Source organism: Scyliorhinus torazame, chromosome 9, assembly GCF_047496885.1.
Source record: "Scyliorhinus torazame isolate Kashiwa2021f chromosome 9, sScyTor2.1, whole genome shotgun sequence".
Classification (NCBI taxonomy): Eukaryota; Metazoa; Chordata; class Chondrichthyes; order Carcharhiniformes; family Scyliorhinidae; genus Scyliorhinus; species Scyliorhinus torazame.
In genome coordinates, this window is record NC_092715.1 from 59,744,853 (window position 1) to 59,765,612 (window position 20,760).

Consider the following 20,760-nt stretch of genomic DNA (forward strand, 5'->3'; position numbering starts at 1 on the left):
CTAACTCCCTCAGTCACCAAACTCTCACTATAGCACTCAAATGCACCAAATTCAGCACTCCCTCAGTCACCAAACTCTCACTATAGCACTCAAATGCACCAAATTCAGCACTCCCTCAGTCACCAAACTCTCACTATAGCACTCAAATGCACCAAATTCAGCACTCAGTGCAAACAAAGTCTGCACTGTTGGGGATCACTTTTATACTGTGAATCTAGCCTCTGAAAACTGGCCTAATCCAATTAACTAATTAGCAAGCTCCAGCCACAAGTGCCTAAAAGTAGAAGCTTTGTTTAAAGCTGATTGAAAATTCACCTTCTTCTAAACCAAACAGCAACTTTTAAGTTAATTAACTAAATAAAAGAAAGACTAGACTTTAGATTAAAATGAAGCCTTATACTCCCTCAGTCACCAAACTCTCACTACAGCACTCAAATGCACCAAATTCAGCATTCAGTGCAAACTCAGTGCAAAGTGATCAGGAAATATCTCAAAGGGAAAGGATGGCCCCTTTAGAATGAATTCTGTGACAACGGGGAATCAGGCCCCGGGAGTATAGGACATACTTGGTGGGAGAACCTGAGCGAGATCCACAAAAAGAGCTTAGGGAAAGCTCGCAAGCCGATGGCAATCGTGTCCTGCTTGGCACAATTACGAGGCACAGAGGAGGTCGTTAGGATGCTCCGGAAAGAAGTTGAGGGCATACATCGGATGAGTAAGGTCGATGTAAGCGAGGTAGAAAAGGAGAATTTGGAATTGAGAAGGAAGTTGGCAGCAAAAGATGGAGAGGTGGATGACGCCAAAAGGGCTCACCAGTCTCAATACAAAAAGGCCTATCAGGACACACAACGTGCAGTCCTGGTACGTGAAGAAACGGAAAAACAGGTAGAGGCATTACAGAAACAGTGTAGCGACCTCAAGGCAGCATTAAGAGCACTCCATGTTGCCACCACAGAACAAAGACAAAGCACATTAGACCACGCAAAGTGCCAGAAGCAGATTGCAGAGCTGCAATCGCTGCTTTCAGTTCAAAAAGGTTTCCAGGAAACCTTTGGAGAAAGATTAGATCAGGAAGATGGCCCTGATTGGGAAGAACTGAATGAAACAGCGCAGAGATATGTTCAGGGAACATGTGCGCAGGGAAAGCCACAAAAGAGAAAAGCGCCCCAATCCCCCACACAGCCGATAGTTCAAGCTCCAATGAACCCAGTATCCACCCACCGCACAGCCACATCGGACGATGCGGAATTTCTATACTCCACCCCCTTAACAGTGACCCAATTACGGGACACGTGCGATAAGATCACACCGTTCCTCCCCACCTCAGACCCCCACCATTTCTTTGCCACAGTTAAGCATCAGGCGACCATGTAAGGCCTGGATGAGCGAGAGCATGTAAAGCTCACCGTTTTAAGTTTAGACCCTTCGGTAGCAGCTGCCCTTCCCGACCCACAGAATGTAGGAGGAGGCACCCTTGCAGAAATGCATACCGCAATCCTGGATGCGATCGGGTATAACCGGGGTGACCCCGTAGATGGCCTCAACAAATGTAGGCAAAAGAAATCCGAGCACCCCACAGCGTTTGCTGGACGCCTGTGGATTCACTTTGCAGCAGTCTTTGGAGACGTAGACCGTGCCCATTTGTCCCCAGCCAACATGGCCAAATGGACCTGCACCCTTATCTCCCATGCCACAGAAACAGGACAGACAGCTTGCACGAGTTATGATCCCTCAGAGGAGGCCCATAACGAGAAGTGGGTAGTGAAAAGATTGTCCTGCGCTTGGGAGCAATCTGTTCAAAGTAAACCTGCAGTTAAGAATACTGAGGAAAAGCAGGCCGGTGCAGATATGCAGGCAGTAAAAACAACACACCAGAACCCCGCATGGGTGAATGAGGGAAAGAACAGCCCCCCACCCAAGTCACAGGAGTGTTACAACTGCGGACAGTTGGGACACTTCGCAAGAGAGTGCAATGCCCCTAAAAAGCCACAGAGCGCCCAGCAGACGGGCGCTCTGAGTAAGAAAAAGACAGAGCCCATTCATAGCGTTAGCATCCGCTCAGATCAGACGGACTTGACCGGAACGGACTGACGATGAACGGGCTCCCCCAGTTGGGTCTGCGACACCCTTTGGGATAGATCTGGACGACCGGTAGTTGCAGCAAAAATTCGGGGACAGCCCATCGAATTTCTCTGGGACACAGGAGGGTCCCGCACCACAATAAATTCCTCCACCATGTTTCAAAAAGACACGTGGCCCACTACAGCCACTATCACCCTCAGCGGCTTTACAGGCCACTCACAGCAGGGACACATCACAGCCCCTGTACCCATTCAAATCGGTACCATCACCACCAAGCACCCCGTAGTTTTAGTTGACCTGCCCCACACAGCAGAACACATTCTGAGAATCGATTTCATGAATTCCCATAATCTTTCATTCAATCCAGTCAACCAGTGTGTTTGGAAGATGGCAAAATCCGCAAGAGCCCCCGCAACGATCAACATAGGAGAGTACATGAACAAAATTAGCGCAGTAGGCGAATTTTGGTTCAACCCGACCACGCTTAGTACGGACAAGCAGGTTCGGGCGGTTCTGCAAAAGAACAGGGCAGCATTCGCGACCCACAAGCACGACTGTGGACGGATGACTGGCTCCGTACAAGTAACAGGACCTAACCCTAGACCCCAAAAACAGTACGGATTTCCCCAAGAGGCAGAGGGAGAAATCTCAAAGGTAATAGAAAGCTTATTAGAGCAGGGCGTACTTAGATCAGTAGCCTCCACTAATAATGCCCCCATTTGGCCAGTGAGAAAGCCCAATGGATCATGGCGACTGACCATCGATTACCAGGAACTCAACAAAGTCACCCCCTCAGCAGCCCCCAAAGTAGCAACCAGTCCCGAACCATGCTCAAGCAGGGACTCAATTCCCGATTCTTTACGGTTTTGGACGTCAGTAATGGATTCTGGTCCATTCCATTGGCAAAGGCGTGCCAGTACAAATTTGCCTTCACCTTTAAAGCACAACAGTACACGTGGACATGCCTGCCACAAGGATTCCACAACTCTCCCTCCATTTTCCACCGACAGCTGGCAAATGGTTTAGCCAAATTCTCTCGCCCTGAATGTCTGGTACAGTACGTAGACGACCTACTACTGCAGACAGACACCAAGGAAGAGCACATTGAGCTTCTGTCCGACCTCCTAGAACTCTTACACTCAATCGGTTGTAAAGTCAACCCCAAAAAGGCCCAGATTTTGGAAGAAAAGGTGATATATTTGGGAACAATTATCACACATGGTAAACGCGAGATCGAGCATAAAAGGATTGACTCGATTGCTAAATTGCCCCTTCCCCAGAACTTTTCAGCCCTCCAGTCGTTTTTAGGACTGGTTGGCTACTGCCGAAACCACATTGACGATTTCACCAGCAAGGCAGCATCCCTCTCAGACCTCCTAAAGAAAGGAGCCCCCTGGGAATGGCTTCCGCAGCATACGGATGCTGTGGACTCTTTAAAACAGGCACTCATAGCAGCCCCCGCACTACAAGTTCCAGACCCGCTTGCCCCTTACGCCATAGAGGTAGCGACCACAGACCGCACCCTTTCAGCCGTGCTCCTCCAGGAACGGCACGACCAGTTAAGGCCCGTAGCTTACGCCTCCAGAATTTTAGATGCTGTGGAGCAGGGATTTTCAGCCTGTGAGAGGCACCTGCTCGCAGTATTCTGGGCAGTGCAGTATTTTTCATACATTACCGGACTGAACCCCATCACAATTCTCACCGAACACACCCCTACCGAACTTTTACTGGACCGTCGACTCAAGGACGGTCCAGTAAGCCAGATTAGAGCAGCTAGATGGACCCTTCTCTTTCAGGGACGGGACATCACTGTTAAAAGGACAAAGACTCACACCTACTTAGCCGACAACTTACAGTATCCCGAAACCCCCCATGAATGTGAGATTATCTCTCCACACCACAACACACGCCCCTTTATCGCTAAAACACCCCCCAGAAAGATAGGTAGTTCAACCCAGAGCACCCAGCACACGGACACGTGTGAGTCCATAAAGATCTATGTGGATGGATCTTCCACAGTCTTGGATGGGAAGCGCAGAACAGGTTGCTGTATATATGTCGAGGACGCGCAGGGACGCGCCCTCGAGGAAATATTGTTAAAACTACCCGGACACTTAGGCGCACAGGCAGCAGAGCTCGCGGCCATCGCGTATATAGTTGAACACCCAGATTCCTTCCCCAGCCCAGCAGACATATACTCGGACAGCCTCTATGTCTGCAACAGCCTCACGGAATTCCTGCCCCTGTGGAAAGCAAGAGGATTTGTTTCCGCAGACGGAAAACCCCTCCCCTCAGCCCGATTGCTCCGTCATATTTTACAGAGAGCCCAGAACAGGACTTATGGGATAATCAAAGTCCGCAGTCACCATCGTTCCTCCCCCCCTGGAAATGTGAAAGCCGACGCACTGGCCAAAGCAGGTTCCAGGCACGGATATTTTTCGACACCCCCCGAAAGCGCACCAGTGAATGAAGTTCAGGTCTCATAGACAAAGATCGAGGATCTAGTGGAGGCCCAGAAGCAGGACAGCAATCTCAGGGAGATTGTAAAAGGAAAATATCCAACACCCTACGAGAGGTTTAGAAATGCACTGACCACACATGACGGTGTGGTGTTAAAAGACACCCTTTATGGTTCCTGAACAGGACAGGAATCAACTGATTTGTTTGTTCCATGACAGTCATGGACATCAGGGAATCGATCCCACTACAGCCCATCTCAAGCAGCTTTGTTGGTGGCCGAATTTAAAGGATGATGTAAATCACTACATCGAGATTTGTCTTATCTGTGCCCAGAATAATCCGGACAGATATGCCAAAACCCTACCCGTTAACGGCCCTGGACTAACCTCCAGATTGATTTTATAGGTCCATTGCCCTCTTGCAGGAATGGCTATAAATATGTACTTGTGGTAATTGACACATTTACAAAATGGGTGGAAGCATTCCCAGCCCGCACAAACACTGCAAAAACCACAGCCAAGGTTTTGACCCACCACATCTTTACAAGATGGGGACTCCCCCGCAGCATTGAATCAGACCAAGGTTCTTACGGGACGTGTCATGCAGAACGTCCTCACGATATTTGGCATCACCCAAAAATTCCACATAGCATACCACCCACAGTCGAGTGGTATCGTGGAGCGCATGAATCGGACCCTAAAATCCACCCTCAGAAAAATGGTCCAGCAAAACAACACCACTTGGGACTCAGTCCTCCCTTTTGCGCTGATGTTTTTGCATAACACTATTTCTACTCCCACAGGTTACACCCCACACACTCTCATGACCGGACGCCCCATGAAAGGCACAGAATATTTATTAGGTTTAGACCTGACCAGCCCCGAAGTGACGGCCCTCACACACGAGAAAGCAGTACAGCAATTAATTGAAAATGTTAAAACGGCTCAGCTAGCAGCCGCAGTAAATTTGGGCACCAGAAAGAAACAGAGCAAGGCTTGTTTCGACAAGACAGTGCATGCGACTGAGTACAGTATAGGACAGCAAGTTATGCTCTCTGTATATAACCCCAGCACATTCCTGTCACCAAAATACTCGGGTCCGTATTCCATTGCAGATAAAGTAAGCCCTTCCGTGTATAAAATAAAGTACCCCAACGGTAAGACTGCGTGGTTCCATATAAACCAGCTGATGCCATATGGAACACAGTCGAACCACGCACACCATGTCATGCTCGACGCAGCACACCACACCCCGCCCACAGCCAACGTAACCCTACCATCCCCCAACACGTCCAGCCCAGCCACGGACTCGACCTCGACTCCACCCCCGAAATATACACTCCGCACCGGAATGCCCACAGACTGCAGCAGCAGAGACAGCGACTGTGACTCGGACGATAGCCACAGCACGCCTCCCTACTACCCCCACCCAGCGATTCCGACTACGATCCGAGTGATCCCTTCATGATCACTTTCCTAAATAAACCCCACCACCGACCACCGACCTACACTGACGACCCCGATTCTGTCCCCACACAACTAGACACCAATTACTGGCACCGAGATAACTCGTTCCGACTCGTCCGCAACGACAAGAGCCCCACCTCACACCATGCAGCCCTTTCAGCCCTGATATACTCAAGAGTTTGGCACCCGGGAGAAGAGGACGACCTTGAGTCTGACTCCCAAAACCCTTTGCGACCCTGTTCGCAACCGAGAACTGAGGTGTCCAGATGATGTTTTAAAAGGAACCGCTTGGGAGAAGTGTTGTCCTTTCTGATGGAACCTGCAGAATGTTTATGTTGTTTGTAAGTTTGTTAAATGTTGTATGTCCGACAGGAGAATTTTTTCTCACTGCCCCAAGCCTATTCGGCCGAAACCTCTGAGGACTTGTCTGCAGAGACTGGTTTAGGAACCAGACGCCCGTTCGTAACTGTCCTTCTGGTTCGAAGGTAGAACCACTACGGCAGCCCCACCACGATGACTACATTTCTTGCCCGTTCTTGTCGGTTTCTCAGGCAGTGGAGAAACGGCTTGGGACCTGCCCTGCCTGGGAACCCCCCCTCTGGTCAACTACGCTCGGGTAGGAGAGACACGACATTAGTAGCCGTCCTACCCGGGGACTCCATCCAACTCTTACCCGTCGCGGCCCATACGCACCTCATTTTGGCACTTTTCGTTCAAAAAGTTTTGTTTTGTTTTAGGTAACCTTTAGGTTGCCAACCACATGCTATTTACATCCTGAAACATTTGGATGGTAAATTGCACAGTCAGCGAGACGGCTCGCACTGGTTCATTATTGGGAAGTGTGTCTTGTCCTAAAATTCGATTTTTGGAAAAAAAAATGAGGGAGTCACACATAGTGACCAATTATAAAGGGCACTACAGGACAGACACACTATCATACAAGATATTAAACAAAGATAGTTACAGACACTATGCTTGTTTCCACAGAACTCCAGAAGTTCCAGGACCGGAGAAGAGAAGAAAAGGAAAGAGAAGAGCCATGAGGACTTCCTCCACATGGATCAGCATCATATTTATGGACATTTGGTTGCGCATGACCGCGAACCCCATGACGTCAAGCCCCCCCAGCCGTTAATGTTTCACTTCCCCGCAGTACCCAGAGCCCAGTCACCAGCGACACCACATCATCTTGGTGTGCCAGGTTTATAACCTCGTACTCTCTGTCCTATGTAATAGAAACATTACTGGTATTAGCGATACTCTGCTGCATAGTGCAGACTATGCGTCGAAGGAAATGGAGAAGGAGAGCCTACCGCGCTTGAACCCCGGTATATAGGATAAGATCCCCTATTTTCGGATACGACCAGACCCCCGACCCCCGCGATCTATAATAAAGAACATTCACTTGCGTTTATTGTAAATAAAGAAATGTAAAGAACTGTTCATGACCAAATTGTACAATCCTGAGCTTGACTGCCAAGCCAGGAAAACTGATGTATAAGATGCTATGATTTTGTTTGTATGGTTGAGGAAGTTAGGATGATGAAGTGTTTAAGTGAGTGTAGTGTATTAAGAATAGTTAGAGGTTCCCAGTTTATTGTTTTGTGATGCATGTCCCTGTTTGTCATAGCGCCCTTAGAATTGTTAGTTAAAATTGCATAGCTATGGTCAGTGCAGAGGCCATGAAGGAAGTGTCCCCCCCAGGTCAGGGAATGGAAAGCAACATAGTTATGTGATCCTTCACGCTTCGCGTTAGGATCACAAGGAGGGAATGTAGCCAGTTAAAATGGCTAACTCCCGATTTAAAATGGCTAACTCCCGATTTAAAATGGCAAACGGCAAAGGCTGATGGGAAAGTCAGCCAACAGGACACAAATGAGCAGCTGCAGGTTGACTGTGTATTTACCTCTGGAAAGGCCAGGCAAGATCGATACCAGCAACCATCAGCATAACAAAACACCAGCCATCTGCATTCTAATGAGCAATCCCCGGGAACAATGAGCAACATTTAGACACAAAGCAAAACCAGACTCTTTGGCGCCAGCAGAAGCCTACACAATGGGAGGTGAATGACCACCTCAGGACCGCCCATCGATCAGGGAACCGCTCCAGCATTGGAGAAAATCGAACCAAGTGATTGGGACAAAGTCCAATCACTTGGAACCAGGTACAGGGTCCGCCCTGAAAGGCGGGAACCCCCTGGGGACTATAAGAATAGAGTCCAAGTTCAAATCGTTCTTCTTGACCGGGTCACTCAGCAACGCAAACCAACCCTTGACAGTGACCGGTTCAGCCGCCGCCGATATCCAGTAAGTCTTACTTCAATGCTCGCTACGCGATAGGCGCTCCTAGCTACCAATCTGTACAAACTTCTATTCCCGCAGGCTCAGAACCCGAACGAAAGGCCATTCGTTTCCCTGACCTGGTGGGCCAGTTCCAAGTTAAGTATTGGCCTGTTAGCTGTAGAAGTAGCTTAGACGTAGAATTTGTACATGAGTAGTGATTACTGTGTATAATAAATGTGCTTTGATTTAAATCTTACTAAGCGGTGTATTGGATTATTGATCATTACTCGGACTTGAACCACGTGGCGGTATCATAAAGATACCTGGCGACTCAAGAGCAAAGGTGATAAAACAGAGCAATTAAACTAAGACCACTTAGAGAAAGCAATGAGGATGCCAAGGGCACAGAATGTGGGTGACTTCAATGTCCATCACCAAGAGTAGCTCGGTTGCAGAACTACTGAACGAGCTGTCCAGGTCCTAAAGGACATAGCTGCCAGGCTGGGTCTGCAAGAGGTGGTGAAGAAACTAATAAGATGGAAAAACATACCAGACCTTATCCTCATCAACCAGCCTGCCACAGATGCATCTGTCCATATCAGCATGGATTACAAATACTGAATATAAGGACTGCTGCATTCAGGATTTTTGTCGCACCAGGACATACATGTAAAATGACACAGACAATGAAGATGGAAATTGTTGAGTGGGTTTACCTATACCAACCACATGGACTGCAGCAGTTCAAGAAGGCAGCTCACCACCACCTTCTCAAAGGGCAATTAGGAATGGGCAACAACACCCTGCTGGAGCGACTGTTGCTTCCTGATGTGGAAGGGGAGGGGAAAATTGGGGATATGCAACAATAATAACCTTTTATCGTCACAAGTATGAAGTTACTGTGCAAAGCCCCTAGTCGCCACATTCCGCCGCCTATTCGGGTAAGCTGGTACGGGAATTGAACCCGCCCTGCTGGCCTTGTTCTGCATCACAAACCAGCTGTCAAGCCCACTGAGCTAAACCAGCCCTTAATGGGAAATATGTAAGTGGCTGGCGGAGCAGGGAGGTGAGCGCGTGGTGAAGATCAAGGAGAAATGGGAAGCGGAGTTGGAACAGGAGATCAATTGGGGAGTATGGAGTGAGGGACCTCCTCTTGCACAAGGATGCGCCTAATGGGCGGTGGAGGCCAGGACGTTGACTGTCTTTAAGACAGAAGTTGATAAATTCTTGATTTCTCAAGGAATTAAGGGCTATGGAGAGAGAGCGGGTAAATGGGTGGGGGGCGGTGAAAAAGGGGAAAACTCTGTACATACTATATAGTTGATTGTTGGGAAGTATTTTTCCCGGGGTGTTTATTTCCTGTAACCTACATGTTTATAATAAAATAAGTTAAAAAAAAAAGAATGGGCAACAAATGCTGGCCTAGCCAGCGAATCCCACACCCCATAAAAATGAATTTAAAACAAGACAAGGTAGCAATAGACGGCAAATAAGTTGACTTTTGCCGTCTACCATTACTTGGAAAGATTCTGTAGCAAAAAAATTGAATTCTGCCACAATTTTTACAGTGTGGGCAGCACGGTGGCGCAGTGGATAACACTGCTGCCTCATGGCACCGAGGTCCCTGGTTCGATTCTGGGTCACTGTCTGTGTGGAGTTTGCACATTCTCCCCGTGTTTGCGTGGGTTTCACCCCCACAACCCAAAGATGAGCAGAGTAGGTGGATTGGCCACACTAAATTGCCCTTAATTGGAGAAAATGAATTTGATAATCTAAATTTTCTAGAACCTTAGTTAGGCCACACTTGGAGTATAGTGTTCAATTCTGGTCGCCACACTACCAGAAGGATGTGGAGGCTTTAGAGAGGGTGCAGAGGAGATTTACCAGAATGTTGCCTGGTATGGAGGGCATTAGCTATGAGGAGCGGTTGAATAAACTCAGTTTGTTCTCATTGGAACGAAGGAGGTTGAGGGGCGACCTGATAGAGGTCTACAAAATTATGAGGGGCATAGACAGAGTGGATAGTCAGAGGCTTTTCCCCGGGGTAGAGGGGTCAATTACTAGGGGGCATAGGTTTAAGGTGAGGGGGCAAGGTTTAGAGTAGATGTACGAGGCAAGTTTTTTACGCAGAGGGTAGTGGGTGCCTGGAACTCGCTACCGGAGGAGGTGGTGGAAGCAGGGATGATAGTGACATTTAAGGGGCATCTTGACAAATACATGAATAGGATGGGAATAGAGGGATACGGACCCAGGAAGTGTAGAAGATTGTAGTTTAGTCGGGCAGCATGGTCGGCACGGGCTTGGAGGGCCGAAGTGCCTGTTCCTGTGCTGTACTCTTCTTTGTTCTTTGTACTAACACTGCTGCTTCTCCTTGGTCGCTGGTTTGGTTCCAAGGGGGTTGGGGCACCTCACATAATGTTCCTCAGTGAGTTCTTCAGCCAGGAATGGACACACTGCATGGGGTAGCGAATTCCTATAGGATCAGAACCCCCTAGCCCTCTGCAGAACATCATCCACATTATCCTCCTCCTTCAACATGTCCAAAGTAAAGATTACTGATGCCACTGTGTGAATAATGCTTCTGGCTCCTCTGAATGTCAGGACCGCTGCCAATTTCCACACTGTCTTCACACTAACTTTGCAGCAGCTGTGGCACTGAGAAACGCTCCTCGTTCAACAATAAAGCAATTTAAAGGCTTTTTTTTATATGTAGAAAAACATGCCAAGGACACAAGCATTGTGAATGGATAACATGATAAATTTCACCCAATTTCACCCCTGATTGAATTTGAATATGTTGAAGGCTTTATGGAAATTTTCAGGAGACAATGGAGTGGGTTAAAGATGATGAGTGAGGTTACAGAAATGGAAGGAAGCAGTTCCCAGGGGTGTGCACTGGGACAAACATCAAATACGGCTGGAGCATTATCAACTCAATGAAAGGTGCTCTTTGATCTGCCCGAACGTGCTGGTCTCCCAGTGCAAAGAGTTGTCCTCAACTGAGTGTTGCGGACTGGCACATTCCAAAATTCAGGACTATGTGCTGAAGATGCTCTAAAGCTTGGGGCAGCTGCTGCAGAGGCGAAATTGGGAATGGTCATTGTCTAAGGCCATATTACATAGCGGGGCTGAAATTTGTGTAGAACCCCTCGGGCTATATAACTCACACTGACTGTATACAGCAAGTATTAAATGTGCCACAATTGTATTGAATCACCTCAGAGTGCAACATGAATTATGTAGAAAATTAGAATATCATTGCACTCTCTGTGGTGGCCATTTTAAATTTTTTTGTCTTTCTTTTAGATATATCAATAAAGAATGCTTCTGTAAAAAACAAAGAGTTGGGAGTTCAGAAGATTTTCTACAGTTTTCTCTTTCTATTTGGGAAACGGGTTGGTTTTATAATAGAAATCATACAGAGCAGAACAACGCCATTCAGCCCATCATACCAATTCTGGTTCTTTGAAAGAGCCATCCATGTGGTCCCATTCCCCTGTTCCTCCCACCAAACCACTGAAAATATTTCTCCTGCAAGTATTTATCCAATTCTCTTATCAAAGTTATTAGTCAATCACCTAACACCTCATTTAGAAAGGGAATCTCAATGCTTGGCCAATGGTGGGACCATGGAAACCAGGGATATGTCCAGCAGGCCGGAATTGGCCAGAATCTCCTTGACTGAAGGAGGTACTTGACTTGCACAAGAATCATGGAGGTAAAGCTGAATCCAATCACACAATGACAGAAGACAATGGAGCTTTAATTCGTTGAGTCATCACTGTCCTTTTTCAGGCTATGTTACAAAATGTAAAGTCTTCAGCCAACCACCAGTTACAGTGTGACGGAATTGTTCTTCTCATGTTTCAATATTGTGGCTACTCACTCAGTCAGGAGACTTTCATTTTCCACAGCTAGCTCATCAAAGTGAATGACTGTCCCGTCTTCAGACAGCTGCAAATGCGGAGGGACTGTTTCTTTGTTCAGTTGAAAGCGAGTATCTATTCAGTGACAAATTAATTTTAAAAATGAAATGCAGTCTTTACTAACAATACCTTTTCAACTTTCAATGTGTGCCGACTCCCCAAAGATAATCAAGTAAAATTCCAGAAATCCATTTATCTTCACACCCCCCAACTTTGAGCCATAGATAGTCATCAAGCAGCACAGGAACATTCCAAAAAGTATGTAATAATTTCAGTCTGCACTGAAGTGCATAGTTTTCGATCCTGTACCCAATCGGTACCTCCCTTTCCTCCAAAGAGAAAACTCAAAAAGATAAGAAGTAGCAGCAGGAAAAGAGTATACAGCCCCTCAAACCTGCTCTGCCACTGAATACATCATGGCTAATCTACTTTCACAACTCCATATTCCCATCTATTCTCCATATCCCCAAAACACCAAAATTCTGTCCATCTCAGCCTTAAATATATTTTTATAGAAATATATAAACAGAGCATCTTCGGGGGTTGAGAATTCCTCGGATTCACATCCCTTTGAGTGAAGTAATTTCTCCTCTTCTCAGTCTGAAACGATCGATCCATTATCCCGAGACTGTGCCCCCCCCACCCAACGGAAACAATCTCTCAGTATCTACCCTATCGAGCCCCTTCAGAATCATATGTTTTTATGAAATCACCTCTCATATTCCTAAACTCCAGAGAGCACAGGCTCAATTTACTCAACCTCTCGCCAGAGGACAACCACCACATCTCAGGGACTAATCGAGTGAATCTTCGCCGTACTGCTTCTAAGGCAAATATATCCTTCCTTAACATGGAGCCCCACCCTCACGTATGGAAGGGGAACCTCCCCCCAATGGAGCAGGGTAACCCCCTACCAATGCCCCCTGACATTGCCCTGTACTGGGGGCAGTGCCCAGGCATGTACCTCAACCCCCAGATGCTACAGGCATCTCCGTGCCCCTGGCATGCTCATCACAACTTGTTTTTTGTTTTTGAAAACCAATAGTGATTCACGCCGGCGGGACCTCACACCGTGGTGGTGGGGGGAGGGAGCGCAGAAACGTTGTGGGTGGACGATATGGTGTTAAGACCAGTAATTATATTATAATTTATAAAAATGTATGGAAGTCAGATTCATGCCTTTTTGGGTCATTACGGGATTTGCACTCAGGGCGAAGATCGCTGCTAATCTCCTACATCATTAATATAAATTGTAAATAGATGAGGCCCCAGCACTGTGCCATGTGGCACTCCATGAGTTACGGCAACCACCTTGTAAAAGCTACATTTATCATTACTCTGCTTCCTGTCCGTTAGACAATCCTCCATCCACACTAATATATTACCCTCTACTCCTTGAGCTTTTATCTTGCATGGTACCATATTGAATGTTTTTTGAAAATCTAAGTATACTACATCTACCAGTTGCCCTTTATCTATCCTAACAAGTTAAATTCTCAAAAAGTTTCAAATAAATTTACAAAACACAATCTTCATTTTGTAATACCATGACTTTGTCTGATCAGACAATGATTTCTTAAGTACATTGTTAAGACTTCAGAATAGATTGTAGCATCTTCCCAACAACTGATGCTAGGCTGCCTGGTATGTAGTTCAAATGTTGGGTTGTCATCCAAAATATTAATTAACCTTTCCTAGTGATTAACTTGTTGTGTATTTATGGCATTGTTTGGTTAACTCTACTTTTTGAGTAATGGTCACTTCGTCTCCAGGCCTTAACGAAGCTCGATTATTTCCTTTGCATTTCATTTGCCTCTTTCTTCTCATTTGCATAAAATGATCTGTCCCCATTTTCATGACTACTTATCTGCCACAATTAATTTTCACAATTATATTTCTATCTCTGATTCATTGCCCAAGGCTCTCAGCTGACGTTTGCTCCTTTCAAGTAGACTCATGGTCAATAATATCTCCAATTTTCAATGTTCTTTCAAACACCACTCGATATTGCAACCCACCCTCTATCCGCAATATCTCTCTACAGCATTGTTACCTCGCTCTACATCCAAGCTTCCCTGCTGCTCAGTTTCAATTCATCCAGTGTCTCATTCCTGTTCTTTCAGAACTATTCTTCTTCATTCCACGGAGTAAGAACAAAGTGTTGCCTCTTCTGCCTACCCTATTTCCATCTCTGACCTCATTCTTCTTCATGAAAGAGGGCAAAAAGGGGGCATGAAATTGTCTTGGCAGATAATGCAAAGGAAAATCCAAAGTGCTTTTACCGATACATAAAGGGTAAAAGGGTGACTAGGGAGAGGGTAGGGCCTCTTAAGGATAAACAGGATCATCTATGTGCAGATCCACAAGGGATGGGAGAGGTCCTAAATGAATATTTCTCGTCAATATTTATTGTTGAGAAAGATACCAATGTTAGGGAAACTGGAGAAATGAAATGCGATGTCTTGAGGAGTGTACATATTACAGAGAAGGAGGTGCTGGAGGTATTAAAGCGGATCAAGATAGATAAATCCCCGGGCCGGGACCTGATGAAATGTATCCCAGGATGTTGTGGGAGGCTAGGGAGGAAATTTCAGGCTCCCTAGCTGAGATACTTAAATCATCGACAGCGACAGGAGACGTGCCTGAAGATTGGAGGGGAGCAAATATTGTGCCCTTGTTTAAGAAGGGCTGTAGGGATAAGCCTGGGAACTACAGACTGGTGAGCCTTACTTCTGTAATGAAATGAAAATCGCTTATTGTCACAAGTAGGCTTCAAATGAGGTTACTGTGAAAAGCCCCTAGTCGCCACATTCCGGCGCCTGTTCGGGGAGGCTGGTACGGGAAATTGTTAGAAGGTACTCTGAGGGACAGGATCTACAGACATCTAATCAGGCATGGGCTAATTAGGGAAAGTCAGCATGGCTTTGTAAGGGGAAAGTCATGTCTCACCAATTTGATTGAGTTTCTTGAAGGGGCAATCAAGAATGTAGATGAGGGTAGTGCAGTCGACGTTGTCTACATGGACTTTAGCAAGGCCTTTGACAAGGTACCGCATGGTAGGTTGTTGCAAAAGTTTAAATCTCACGGAATCCAGGATGAGGTAGCCAATTGGATACAAAATTGGTTTGGTGACCAAAGCCAAAGTGTGGTTGTGGAGGGTTGTTTTTCAAACTGGAGGCCTGGGACCAGCGGTGTGCCTCAGGGATTGGCACTGGGTCCACTGTTCTTTGTTATACAATATTAATGATTTGGATGAGAATGTGGGAGACATGGGGCGAAATTCTCCCCCAACGGCGGGATGCCCGCCGACTGGCGCCAAAGCCGGCGCAAATCAGACGGGCATCGCGCCGGCAAAAAGGTGCGGAAGTCTCCGCATCTTTGGCGGCCTAGCCCCAACATTGAGGGGCTAGGCCGACGCCGGAGGGATTTCCGCCCCGCCAGCTGGCGGAAATGGCGTTTGTTGCCCCGCCAGCTGGCGCGGAAATGCGGCGCATGCGCGGGAGCGTCAGCGGCCGCTGTCAGTTTCCCCGCGCATGCGCGGGAGCGTCAGCGGCCGCCGAAAGTTTCCCGCGCATGCGCAGTGGGGAGAGTCTCTTCCGCCTCCGCCATGGTGGAGGCCGTAGCGGAGGCGGAAGGGAAAGAGTGCCCCCACGGCACAGGCCCGCCCGCGGATCGGTGGGCCCCGATCGCGGGCCAGGCCACCGTGGGGGCACCCCCCGGGGTCAGATCGCCCCGCGCCCCCCCCCAGGACCCCGGAGCCCGCCCACGCTGCCTGGTCCCGCCGGTAAATACCAGGTTTGATTTACGTCGGCGGGACAGGCAGTTTCTGGGCGGGACTTCGGCCCATCCGGGCCGGAGAATCCAGCGGGGGGTCCCGCCAACCGGCGCGGCTGGATTCCCGCCCCCGCCCAATCTCCGGGAGCGGAGACTTCGGCGGGGGCGGGGGCGGGATTCACGGCGGCCAACGGCCATTCTCCGACCCGGCGGGGGGTCGGAGAATGACGCCCAAGGTTAGTAAGTTTGCAGATGACACCAATATTGGTGGCATTGTGGATAGAAGAAGGTTATATAAGATTGCAACAGAATCTTGACCAATTGGGCCAATGGGCCGATGAATGGCAGATGGAGTTTAATTTGGATAAATGTGAGGTGATGCATTTTGGTAGATCAAATCAGGGCAGGACCTACTCAGTTAAATGGTAGGGAGTTGAGGGTGTTACAGAACAAATAAATCTAGGGGTACATAGGTTCACAGGTCCTTGAAGGCGGAGTCACAGGTGGACAGGGTGGTGGAGAAGTCATTCAGCATGCTAGGTTTTATTGGTCAGAATATTGAATACTGGAGTTGGGACGTCTTATTGAAGTTGTACTTCATTAGTCAGACCACACATGGAATACTGTGTTTAGTTCTGGTCACTCTATTATAGGAAGGATATTGTTAAACTAGAAAGAGTGCAGAAGAGATTTACGAGGATGCTACCAGGATGGTCTGAGCTATAAGGAGAGGCTGGATAGGCTGGGACTCTTTTCCCTGGAGCGTAGGAAACTTAGGGGTGACCTTAAAGAAGTTTATAAAATAATGAGGGGTATAGATAAGGTAGACAGTCAACATCCTTTCCCAAAGGTAGAGGAGTCTAGAAAGAGAGGGCATAGGTTTAAGGTGAGAGGGGAGAGATTCAAAAGAGACCAGAGGGGAAATTTGTTCACACAGAGGGTGGTGAGCATCTGGAATGAGTTGAGAGAGGCAGTGGTAGTGACGGGTACAATTTTTTCCTTTAAAAAACAGTTAGACAGTTACATGGGCAGGGTGGATATAGCGGGATATGGGCCAAATGTGGGCAAGTGGGACTAGCTTAGTGATAGAAACTGGGCGGCACGGACAAGCTGGGCCAAAGGGCCTGTTTCCATGCTGTAAACATATGACTCGAAGACTCTATGATGATTTTGCTATGCCCTCTATAACATTACCCTTTTGGACTCAACAATCTGTGCTCCAAGGGATACAGCGTCATCATTTTCTCAATTCACCTCAACGAGTTCAAGCTTGATGTTGAACTCATTTCCTGACACCTTCTCTTCCACATTTTTGTTTATGTTATCCGTCCTTGGGATGTGGGTGTCGTTAGCAAGGCTAGCATTTATTGCCCATCCTTAATTGCCCTCCAGTAATTGTAGGTGAGCTGCCGATAACTGACTGGCTTGCTAAGCCATTTTCAGAGGTCTGTTATGGGTCAACTACAAGTGACTCCGCGAGACCAGGTAAGGAAAGTAGATTTCTTCCCCGGAAGGCCCTTAGTGAACCAGATGGGGTTTTATGACAATCATGTAGTTTCATGATCGTCATTTATTTCGGATTTGTTAATTGAATTTAAGTCCCTCTAGCTCCCTCCCATGGTGGGATTTGAACACATGATGGCAGAGCATTAATCCAGGCCTCTGGATTACCTAATTCAGTAATTTGAGGAAGCCAGTGGTATTGGAACAAGGGTTTATTGAACTATGTACAATACTCTGCCCACGGCAGCACCCCTCTCCCAATCCAGTCCTTGGGCGAGATTATCCGACCCCCCGCCGGGTCGGAGAATCGCCGGGGGCTGGCGTGAATCCCGCCCCCGCCGGTTGCCGAAGTCTCCGTCACCGGATATTTGACGGGGGTGGGAATCGCGCCGCGCCGGTTGGCGGGCCCCCCTGTTCGATTCTCCGGCCCGGATGGGCCGAAGTCCCGCCGCTAAATTGCCTGTCCCGCCGGCGTAAATTAGACCACCTACCTTACTGGCGGGACAAGGCGGCGCGGGCGGGCTCCGGGGTCCTGGGGGGGGCGCGGGGCGATCTGGCCCCAGGGGGTGCCCCCACGGTGGCCTGGCCCGCGATCGGGGCCCACCGATCCACGGGCGGGCCTGTGCCGTGGGGGCACTCTTTCCTTTCCGCCTCCGCCACGGTCTCCACCATGGTGGAGGCAGAAGAGACTCCCTCCACTGCGCATGCGCGGGAATGCCGTCAGCGGCCGCTGACGCTCCTGCGCATGCGCCGCCTGGAGATGTCATTTCCGTGCCAGCTGGCGGGCACCAAAGGCCTTTTCCGCCAGCTGGCGGGGCGGAAATTCGTCCGGCGCCGACCTAGCCCCTCAATGTTGGGGATCGGCCCCCAAAGATGCGGAGCATTCCGCACCTTTGGGGCGGCGCGATGCCCGTCTGATTTGCACCGTTTTGGGCGCCAGTCGGCGGACATCGCGCAGTTTCCGGAGAATTTTGCCCCTGGTTGGGACAACCAATAATTCCTGGCCCTGCTTGGGCCAGTTTTTATATGGAGGTCTTGAACGAGCTCCAGCTGGGTGGCCCCCACCCCCTACTGGGGAAGCTCTTACTCCATGTTTCCTACTGGAAGAGCGACAATGGTTTCCCCGTGATCCTCATGGGGGTTCTGACACCCATCCAGTAACATTACAACTATGCTACTGACACCTACCCCCATTGACTAAGGTGGTCCCGCCTCATCATTCTAACCCTTTCCTCCTCCAGCTTTGACCTCATTTTCTTTCACTGAGAACTGTCACTGAGCCACATTGGGCCACCCAGATTTCTAAATCTTCTTTTGACTGTTTTATTTAATTGCAATTCTGTTTCTTTCAAAATGTTTGTTGCAAATAGGAAACTTTGACTATTTGTATTGCACCTCATTCCGATTTCTTCGCTAATTAATAAAAATTTGCCTGCTCCTTCAGCTCAACAAACTGTCGTGCATCGAGATGTCAGATTGTATCAGTCACAGAAACAGTCAGCAACCTTTGTACAGTCGTCTAAAATAACAAATTGTTCTTTAAAGAATGAGACAAAAATCTAGTAACTGCAGATTTCAGTCGGTAATTGCATCGCAAGATTTTGAAACAAATCACCTACTTTTAGTAGAAATCACCGCTGGCTTGCTCGTATCACTCGTTCCAAGAGTGTTCACGGTTTTCACAAAGAATAGAAACTTCTCTTGTGGCTGTAGCCTGACTGTCAGCTCACACCCTCTGATACCTGCTATTGACCTGAAAGAAGATAAAACGTAAAGTCAGTGTTACTAAACACAATTGAACATAAGGCAGATCTCAGCTTGCAAGGATTCTATTACGGTAAAACGACTTTCCGGCCTCCTTGTACCAATATATGATTCATCCCACACAAGTGTGAGTGAGAACCCCGAGTATTTGATTCTAAACTGAGCTTCAAACCCGCCCCTTTCATATTGGAGAAGAGCTTCCTTTGAGTCGGTTATCGCCGGTGCCCAAGCTGAAGTGTCAGCTTAGTTCAGTTGGTAATGTTTCCTCCTCTGGGGGCAGAAGGCTTACGTCTGATTCCAACTCTGGACATTTTGCGCACCAATACTGTATGGCAGTGATGTTCAAAATGTGTTTGGTCAGCTTCTCTGATCTGGCCTGCAAACCAACTTCCTCTTCAGAACTTGTGCTCCACACAGGCCTCAGCACCTTCTCGATGTTTAACGTTCAAAATCCTGGAGGATAGAAGAGGACTGCTCCCTGATTATTTAGTTGATAAGGGTGCAGCTTTTAATAGGCCAAGAAGCCCAGCGAATTTAAAGAGCTGAATCATTATACGCTGTTCCCTCGTCTACTTCTATATTTGTCTAACTGTGTAATACCATCCAGGTGGCAGGATTCAATGTCAGATTAACCATCAATCATTGGTACAATAATCTTGAGGCCCTTAACTCCCAGGAGCTCCATTTCTAACAGCGCTGTGAGAGTACCTACACCAAATGGACCGCAGCAGCCCAAAAGGAGGCTCACATACACCTTCTTAAAGGCAATAGGAATGAGCAAAATTGCAGGCCTTGCCAGTGAAGTCCATAACCCATGAGGTAATTTTTTTTCATCTGCAAAAAAACTAACAAAAAGCAAAATTCTGTTGGAAATGTTCCGAGATAACCAGAGGACAGAGAAGCAGAAAAGAAACATTAGGAGAGGACAGGGAGGCAGCTGGGGACAGAGATAACGGCTTGGATTTTTAACCCGGTGTCAAGTTCCGTGTGTCGGTGGCGATGGAGGCTGTTGTGACGGCAGGAAACCTGTGAGAGCTTGAAGAAGAGCGGGAGAGAGGGGGGGAGAAAGAGAGAGACAGAACATGAAGGAAGTAAGGGAGCAGACAGCAAGAATAAGACACAAAGAAAAAGAGAGGAAGAAAGAGAGAGAGAGAGAGGGAGAGAGAGGAGGAAAGAGAGAGAGAGAAAGAGAGGGGGGAAGAGAGAGATAGAGAGAAAGAAAAAGAGAACTAGAGAGATGGGGAAGAAAGTGAGAGGGAGAGAGGGAACAAAGAGGAGAGGGGGAAGAGAGAGAGAGGAAGAACTAGAGAGGAAGAAAGGGAGAAAGAGACAAAGAAAGGGAGAGAGAGCAGAAGAAAGGGAGAGCGAGCAGAAGGGAGAGGAAGAAGAAAGAGAGAGAGGGGGGAAGAAAGGGTGCGAGAGCAGAAAAAAGGGAGGGAGCGGAAGAGAGAGAGAGGGAAAAAGGGAGAGAGAGGGAGAGGGAGATGGAGAAAGGAAGAG

General features: G+C 47.9%; 1 protein-coding gene across 1 annotated transcript in view; it reads right to left on the bottom strand.

Moving 5' to 3' along the window:
* LOC140429234 (uncharacterized) overlaps nucleotides 1-20,760 on the bottom strand; it is a 188,588-nt gene that overhangs the window by 15,622 nt on the left and 152,206 nt on the right. Inside the window, exons 10-11 of the mRNA XM_072515986.1 lie at nucleotides 19,116-19,249; nucleotides 12,180-12,294 (exon numbers count right to left, since the gene is read on the bottom strand). Of these exons, the coding sequence (XP_072372087.1) occupies nucleotides 12,180-12,294; nucleotides 19,116-19,249 (249 nt within the window). The remainder of the gene's footprint in view (nucleotides 1-12,179; nucleotides 12,295-19,115; nucleotides 19,250-20,760) is intronic.